Here is an 8925-nt window from a genome sequence, read left to right as displayed (position 1 = left end):
AGTTATTTCTTTGTAAAACTATACTCAATTTTATATGTGGAGATTCCGTCAAGATCTCTTCGTTAGTTGGGAAGATTCCACCCGAATGGGATTTTTTGAGGAGTAAATAGTGACCAGACTGGCTATTTTTGTAAAATTCCCAATTATTATGGATCTAAGAAACCCATTGGGCTCAATATTTCGTACCCAACTATAATATAGTCTAATCATCTTTGGTCCAATCAGCCCAGTCCGAGTTTCTTCTTCTACAGCAGCTTTATCGGTTGAGCTAAACCCTTCAGAACACTAAACCCCGGAGCAAAGCAGAAAAAAAAAAGCTTGCAAATTTTAATCAATGGGAACGAAGAACAAAGGTGATTCTTTACTCATTCTTTCAACACGTTTTTTCTGTTTTACATCAATGTTCCATTTTGTTAACTTCTTTTTTTTGTGTGGGGTATGTCAGCATCAAAAAAATTGAGCAAAAAATCCTCTGGGGTTGAAGAAAATACAGATGAAGTGATGCCTAAATCATCTACGAAGCAAAATGTGATGTCACATGTGGAGCAGTTGAAAAGACTCCAAGAAAAGGTGAGATTTTTATTCTTTTAATTCTGTATTTAGTAAGGGTTGGCATTAATTCTAACGTTTGGATAGATTTTTTATGATTCTATATTTCTATTTGTGTTTTCAACTTGTCTTGGGCTTAAAATTTGCTATCAAGTACCCTTTTTATGTCAATCCTTAAGGGTTTGTTTAGATTTTAGTGTGAAGTTTTCCTTATAAAAAAAATATAGTGTGAAACTAATTATGATTATTTATATAAGTGCTTGTTGAGTAATCACCCTATTGGAGAAAAATGTGGGTGTTAGTTAAAAAAGTGTTTTTTATATTGCTTATGATGAAGACTGATCCCTGGTAGAATCGGAAGAATTTGGGGAAGAAGGGCACACATGGAATGAATGAGAAGATGTAAAAGTTGGAAGAAGAAAGGACTTTTTGGTTAGACGAGTGGAATTGACTAGGTATTTTATTCTTACAACAGGGCTTATTTCAAGTGGCAAAGGTTGAGGGACTTATGACTTAGGTCATAGGTTCGAGCACTTTGCCATGTCCACTAAGCCTGGTATATAAGTGGAGAGGGTAGAGTTTTGAAGGCTGCGATTGGTCCTCACTCCTCAAGGTTGGCTCCAGATGGATTTCTCGGTCATAAAAGATAAATTATTCTTACAACAGCATAGCTAGAATGGACGGTATTGTGTAAATGATTAGGGATTTCTCTCTAAAAAATATGGATTGGATTTTGAAGAAGGGGTGTAAGGAGCCCTTAACCTGCAACAGATAGAAAAGGATTTGGTCATTTCATTTTTTTGGGCTCCTTGAACATGGTGCCGGTGAGGCTTTCTATTTCAATTTCTGTTACAGTGGCTGGGTCCGTTATTCATTTAATGGAAACTATTGCTAGATATTCCCCGGCCCAACGCCAGAATATTGGTCTTATGGGAGGTTTGAACTTTGAAGAAACAGCACCTATTACGATCACATTTTTATTAGTAATGATATCAAAACCAGACATGCCTTAACCTTGGTAGATTCCCTTATGGAGTTTGAGCTCATTATCTGTAGCTCATTTCTATGTCTGGCCTACTTGCATCATTGTGCAATCATGTCAATCTGCCATACATTTTGAGTATTTCATTGCAAGAGTAGTACGGTGCAACTATCCATTCCAGAACTTTTTGTGCTGATATTGTTCTTAAGTCTTAACCAATATATGCCACATTTTTTTTGTAGGATCCTGAGTTTTATCAATTCTTGCAAGAGCATGACAAGGAACTCCTTGAATTTGACGACGAGGATATTGATGTAAGTCTTTACTATTTCTTTCCTTCTCGTTGTTCTCATGGTATTTGAAATGGTTTGTAGAATCTTATCTCAATTTTGTGAAGGATGATGCCGAGACTGAAATGGATGGCGACGAAATAGAAGAAGCTGATGAAGGTGATGAATTTGACACTGAACAACTTGTTCATGCAGATGGAAAGGAGGTCAAGGCATCCACAAATGTCATCACTAGTGCAATGTTGGACTCCTGGTGTGGTTCTATTCATGAAAATAGGAGTTCGGGGGCTATTAGGTCTCTCATGAGAGCTTTCCGAACAGCTTGTCATTACGGTGATGATGCTGGTGAAGATGCTAAGTCAAAGTGGAGTACCATGTCTAGTAGTGTGTTCAACAAGATAATGTTATTTGTTCTAAAAGAAATGGACGGAATTCTTCGTGGCCTGTTGAAATTACCAACTTCTGGTGGGCAGAAGCAGATGATAAAGGATATATCCAATACTAAACGTTGGAAGAGCAACAACCACTTGGTGAAATCATATCTCGGAAATGCTCTACATGTTCTAAACCAGATGACTGATACAGAAATGATATCATTTACATTACGAAGACTCAGATTCTCATCTGTATTTTTGGCTGCTTTTCCAGTTCTTTTAAGGAAATATATGAAGGTATGGGATTGAGTTATATAACTCTTATAATTCACGTGAACTTTCTTGTCCAAAGGAATGGTTAATAGAATTCACACCAACAGTTTTCTTCTGCAAGAATATACCTCCTTTTTACAAGAAACCTGTACATTTCATCCTTTTCCCCCCTTTTTTGGGCAGAGGGGGAGGGTTAGTCAATTTTGGTGTTCAAGGTTTTAGCTGTTGCAAAAAGCTAAGTATCTTCATTTTCTCATAGGAGTCCTTCCCATATATTCGGTATTAGGGACATGAATTTGATTTTTGACAGTTGAATGACATGGCATCTGGCCCTTGATCACTTTAACCTACGAAAATGAATGTTTAAATGCTATTCAAAAGTAAGTAAATAGATCCAAAACACATAAAATGCGGTTAATCCCACCGGCTGCTTATGTCATACTGTCATGACAAAATTTAGCTCGTTGATATCTATCCTGAAATTCTTACAAAAGAATCTTATATAAGCATCCTGTTATAGTAACATAGCTCTAGATTAAAAGAAGGGGATATTCAAGTTTGTTGGCTGGTAGTTAATGATCCATACGAATTAAGTTTAAAAATAGTTGCGAAGCACTCAAGCTCTAGACTTTTCTGTTTTTCAGAAGACACGAGGCACAAGAGTTTTATTCTCTGTATGAACTATTCTTCTCTCTTTCTAAATAAAATGAAGTTGAGCAGAATTTAACTTTTCAGGTTCTTCTTCATTTCTGGGGTACAGGCGGAGGTGCACTACCAGTTGTCTCTTTTCTGTTTCTAAGAGACCTGTGTATGCAGCTTGGTTCTGATTGCATTGACGAGTGCATTAGAGGAATGTATAAAGCTTATTTGTTGAACTGCCAATTCATGAGTGCAACTAAGCTGCAGCATATTCAGTTTCTTGGTAATTGTTTCGTTGAACTACTTAGGGCGGATCTTCCCAATGCTTACCAGCATGCCTTTGTTTTCATTCGGCAATTAGCAATGATTTTACGGGAAGCACATAGTGGTGGTACTAAGACCAAGGTATCAGTTTGTTGTTTCTGATACTGGTAAATTGTCTTCTATCTGGATTTTTGTTACCAACCACTGACATATGCTTATTCTATAAATTTATTGGGTTAAAAGGGGATCTTGTATAGCAGTTTTCTAAGCTAGCGTTTGGCCATAGATTCCCAAATTTGTTTTGAAAAATCTGATTTAGGTGAAGTTTGGTTTGAAGATGAAAATGTGTTTGGACATCACTTTTCAAAACATATTTCACTTTTTTTTTTTAAAAAACATGAAACATGACGTATACCCACAAGTTCTAAAAACTATACAAATACCCAACAATACCTTCATCAATAACATTCATTATCATTATCACAAACCATAATCCTGAACATAAATAAATTTGGTACAAAATTATCATTATTATAACGAACTACATGATACAGTATCAGATGATCGAGAAGACGAAGCAACATTGTTACAAAATAATAAATGGTGGGCTCTTTTATAAAATATAAAAGCTTGGGGCAATTTTTTTAAAATGTAATAGTAATATTTTGGGCCTTGAGCTGGTTTTGGGATTTGGGAATTTGCCAAAATATGGATAAAATTTATGAACAAACATATATTTGCAAAAAAACATTTGGCAAAATCTATGGCCAAACGGGCCCTAAATTTGTTTTTCCATAATTTTTAGCTGAAGAATACTCTGGTTTAAGAGTTTCAAAATAGAAGTTAGCCTGAATTCACATTTTCACGTGAGAAAAGGCGCTCAAAGAGTATCAAGTTGCTTAGTATTTTACATGAATGGTGGTATCCTATTGAAAGTTAACCTTGCCTGTTAGTGGCTGCAAACTCATTGTTCTTCCCTTGTCAAATCTTTACCAGAAATCGTCTCAAAAGACTAACCAATCATCCAAGGAAGCACACAATACTAAGGCCAAGGTACTTCGACTCTTATATTTGTAGCTGGTATATTTTTTTTTTTTTTTTTGGATTATGGTAACCAAAATGTGGGTTTATTCTGTATTCTCTGGGTGGTTAAGAGATAACTTTGTACTGCCTTTTCTATGGGTACTTGATTGCATTGTATATTGGTCTAAAGTTGCGAAGCTGCTTTGTACCTTACATCTTCACATGAGAAAAATGTGCTCAAAGACTATCAAATTGCCTCAGTATATTTCCATGACTAGTTGTGTCTTTTTGAACACTATCCGTGCCTTTTAGTGGCTGGTAATCGTATTTCTTCCCTTGTGAACTCTTTGTGAAGAATCATCTCGGAAAGTTAACAAATCATCTAAGGAAGCACAGAAAAGAAATAAGATCAAGGTGGTATTGTGTAATTTCATTAGTGCTGATCTTTGGAATAGTGTTACGAATGAGTTTCGTATGCTTATTCTGCTTTTTGTTTCTGTTTAGCAGGTAGTCCTATACAGAGGTTTTCTCTTCCTGTTAATTATTAGCTGAACCATGGCTCCAAACTCGTCTGGTATTGGTAGTGGATGAATTTGATCTTTTGGTTTGAAAGAAGCATTCCTTTTTCCTTTTTTTTTTAAATTTTTTTTTAGAGTTGATTCTCTGGTAGAATATTCTGCTTTAAGCGTTTGATTTTGGGAAAATGCCTTGTCGCCTTATTTTGCAATTTTCAAGACACAAGTAGCTCAGTGTCAAGTTGATTAATCAAAAAAAGAAAAAGAGTGTCATGTTGCTTCATTATTTTGAACCACAGTGTTTTATTTTATTTGATGGTTATGTTTGCCTTCTAGTGGATCTAATCATACTTCCTTCTTTTTCAATCCCTTTTCAGGAGTCATTTCTGAAGGTTTACCAGTGGAAGTATATACATTGTCTTGAGCTGTGGACTGCAGCTATCTGTGCTTACAGTTCAGAACCAGATTTTAGGCCCCTGGCTTATCCACTGACACAAATAATTTCTGGAGCAGCACGTTTGGTTCCAACTGCTCGCTATTTTCCTCTTAGATTGCGATGCATCAAAATGCTCAACAGAATTGCTGCCTCCACCAATTCTTTTGTTCCTGTTTCCACGCTCCTTTTAGACATGCTGGAGATAAAAGAATTGCATAGGCCTCCAACAGGGGGAGTTGGAAAAGCCATAGATTTTCGTACTGTTTTAAGGGTACTTTTCAAATGCCTCTCTATTTTCTTTAGGTTAACGGTGTACTGCTTTATAAGAACTTACATATTCTCTCTGAATCTGTATTTTTGATGTATCAGGTTAGCAAACTTACGTTGAAAACGAGAGCATTTCAGGAAGCATGTGTTTTATCTGTGGTTGAGGAGCTTGCTGAGCATCTTGCTCATTGGAGCTACTCAGTTGCTTTCTTTGAGCTGTCTTTTGTCCCTGTTGTTAGGTTGCGCAACTTCTGCAAGTCCACCAATGTCGAAAGATTCCGTCGTGAAACAAGGCAAATCATTCGCGAGGTACGCTTGTTGGACACTTGGTTCTATTGGTGATATGACCATGTATTATTTTCTCAAGTCACATGTTACTCCTTCATTAATAACTGTATATAGTTCTCCAAGTAGACCATGTTGGCTTCTTTAATCTCTATTACAGGCTACTTGTTAGCTGGCACAATTTGTTTATTCTGCCATGTAGCATGTAGCATGTGTTATAAGTACATGAAGTTGATTAGTAAAATGGTACAGATTGAAGCCAATTCAGAGTACACAAACAAGAAACGCACGACAGTTTCATTTCTACCTAATGACCCAGCGGCAGCATCTTTTCTTGAGGTTTGAACACCGAAATTCTCTTATGGCTTTAGCGGAAGTAGCCTTTGAAGCATCTTATTATCTTGCAAAATGTTGAACTTAACTTATCCTGATATAAACTTTGCCCGTTTACCAGTAAAATTCCGTCAAATTGCTTTTGTTTGTCAACCAATCTAGACTTCGTATCTTCTTTTGTTAGTCAGGAACACATTGAAAGCTTTGTTGACAACTTGTCAGAGCATCCTTCTGATGGACATGAATAGTTGGGTTATTATGGGGATATGGGCGTCTAAAGTTAATCCATTGAGCCTGTTTGGCGAGGCTTCCAGAAACTGCTTATAATTACTTTTTTCCAGAAGTACTTTTTGAGAGAAGCACGTGTGTTTGGCAAATTAATTTAGGAAGTGTTTTTTCAGTATTTGAAAAACAGACTGTGTTTGGCTTATCTTTCCAAAAAGTGCTTGACTGTCAATTACGAATTAGGCTTTATTTTGAAGTTAGTGTTATTTAAATAAAGAAATGATTTTAAATAGTTTTTATGAAATGCTTAATTAAGTGTTTATTTTATTTAGTTAAAATTTCACACACACACACACACACACACACACACACACACATATGTATATATATGTATTGTAAAGGTTTTTAATCAATATAAATATAGTTAAGCCAAAAATGGGAAGAGGAAAAGAGGGTTGTATTTATGTTTGGGAGATACATGGGTTAAATTAACGAGGTAGTTTGGTAAATATAAATTTTTGGTAAGGATATTTTTGTCTTGGAAAAGATAATTTTCTGCTTATGCTTCGCAGAAAATTTTAGCTTCTCTCCACACCATAAATCTACTGCTGCTACTCAAAAGCATTCTTGGTTTTTGGCCAAATATCTCAAATCTCCAAAAAGTGCATTTTTTCGGAAAAACGTGCCTTTGGCTTCCCGAGGCTATAGTCTTGTTTAGATCACAGTTTCCCGAAGGATTGTCTAAGCTTGCAATGTCATAGAGGTTCACAATGTTCAGTCTTTTACTGATAGTTATTAAGCATCTTTTTTGACTTGGTTTGCTGGAAAATTCATCCTTAGGATGATAAGAATGCAGGAGTGAGTCCTCTATCAAAATATGTCGCCATGCTCCGACAGAGAGCACAACAGAGAAACGATTCATTAAAGGAATCCAGGTTTCACAAGATTCTGTTTTTCTTAAAACTGTATCTGATGATTATCTTTTGGTGAATCATAAAGTAATGAACTTGTAATCTGCAGTGTACTTGTTGGTCAAAACTCAGCCGTCTTTGGGACTAAGATAACTGAAAGTGATGATGATGACGACGATGATGATGGTAAAGATAGCAAAGGAGATGCTGTCTTCAGTTCTTCTTGGCTACCTGCAGGCAATACCAAGTATGTTTACATTCTTCTTAGCCACTTTCCTAGCCCTACTAACTGCTGAAGAGGAAAAGAAACTTTTAGACCTGAAACAGGGGTCAAAACACTATCTTTATTATGTAGTTGGTATATATGAACGTATTTTTCCAATATGATATGTTGCAGGGCCGAGCAGTCTACAGAGGAGAAACAAAAGAAAAAGAAGAGAAGGAAGGAGCTGCAAGATGAGACTGCTTTTGATGAAGACATTGTAGAGGATTTTATCCTCAGTTCTGATGATGAGGACGGTTCCGTGAGTGACACCCCCTCCGACGAAGAAGTTAGCATAAAACAGAAGTCATCTGTAGAGCCTTCAAAGAAGAAAGGGAAATCTCATGGGAAAAAGAACAGGAAAAGGAAGCGATCCAAAGCAGTAGCATCTGCTGTCTGATGATTCTTGTAGTGCTAAACTGATCTTGAAGAATGAACAAGAACAGTTTTGCAATGAGCCAATTTGTCCAGTGTAAGTTTGCTATAAGCATAAATTATTTATCCTGTAAAAGTCAGCTATCAATTTTGTTTTTTATCCTTTTTTTGGTGCCCAAATAGGAAAGACTGCGTATAGACAATTCATATAACTAATCCCAACTAGTTGGGGATTGAGATGTAATTGATTGATTGATCCATTTCTTTTTTGGCTCTTATCTCTTTGCCTGTTCTTTTTTATACCCTTTCATCTCCTCTTCTTCCTTTTCTTCTTCATTAATTTTATCATCCTATTTTTGTGAAAGAAAGTAAAGCCTGCTGAGTCTCAATTTCGTTTTCCTACTCTTTTCCCAAAAAGAATGCTGTTTTCTGTTTGAGTAGCCACTATTTTTTTTAACTAAGAATTTTGTTAATCTTTTTTTTTAATTTTTAAAAACTGTAACTTGTAGTACATCTTATGTAGTAAAGAATTTACCAAAATTAAAAGCGATCTTCGTCCCAACATTGAAAATTAGATGCACTGCTTCTCGTACGTTGAACTTTATGATTTTACTTGAAGTGGAGGAAATATCACAATTATTTGGAAGGGTAGAAGTTTTACCTAGGTGAAGTGATAGCTAGGAATTATAAGAGATGGTTTAAGAACACAAAGAACTACGAACAAAGTAACTGCTGAAATGAGTTGATACAGAAGAAAAATTGGCACCGGGTGACAACATATAATAGGAATTAGTAGATTTTTGGCCTTAGATTACATTTAACAAAGGCAACTCTAAAAAATTAGCATTGTATAGCCAAATTCCAAAAAAACATACGTTCCTATTTATTCTCTCCCTCTCCCTCTCTCCCCCACATTTCTTCT

The 8925-nt window shown here is 36.0% G+C and overlaps 1 protein-coding gene across 2 annotated transcripts; it reads left to right on the top strand.

Annotated features, from left to right (window-relative positions):
- The first annotated feature begins 216 nt into the window (after positions 1-216).
- LOC104086555 (nucleolar complex-associated protein 2) lies at positions 217-8303 on the top strand. 2 transcript variants are annotated; one of them, XR_684124.4, is made up of 13 exons: positions 217-353; positions 446-570; positions 1774-1845; positions 1929-2492; positions 3204-3512; positions 4368-4424; positions 5287-5616; positions 5715-5921; positions 6150-6236; positions 7296-7390; positions 7476-7613; positions 7764-8100; positions 8187-8303. XR_684124.4 is itself a non-coding variant. In XM_009590851.4 (12 exons), the coding sequence occupies exons 1-12, from the start codon at positions 335-337 to the stop codon at positions 8026-8028; spliced, it is 2268 nt and encodes a 755-aa protein (XP_009589146.1). In that variant the 5' UTR covers positions 217-334; the 3' UTR covers positions 8029-8303. The 2 variants fall into 2 exon arrangements, 1 of the variants encoding a protein (XP_009589146.1); XM_009590851.4 differs by having other exon boundaries at positions 7764-8303.
- The last annotated feature ends 622 nt before the right edge of the window (positions 8304-8925 follow it).

The sequence above is a fragment of the Nicotiana tomentosiformis genome, chromosome 2 (genome assembly GCF_000390325.3).
Source record: "Nicotiana tomentosiformis chromosome 2, ASM39032v3, whole genome shotgun sequence".
In the NCBI taxonomy this organism is placed as follows: domain Eukaryota; kingdom Viridiplantae; phylum Streptophyta; class Magnoliopsida; order Solanales; family Solanaceae; genus Nicotiana; species Nicotiana tomentosiformis.
This window is presented reverse-complemented; position numbering and strand designations above follow the sequence as displayed.

Coding starts and splice junctions, on each gene's coding strand:
- LOC104086555 (XM_009590851.4), top strand. Junction 571..1,773: donor TGAAAAGACTCCAAGAAAAG/GTGAGATTTTTA, acceptor TTTTTTTTGTAG/GATCCTGAGTTTTATCAATT. Junction 5,922..6,149: donor CAAGGCAAATCATTCGCGAG/GTACGCTTGTTG, acceptor AAAATGGTACAG/ATTGAAGCCAATTCAGAGTA.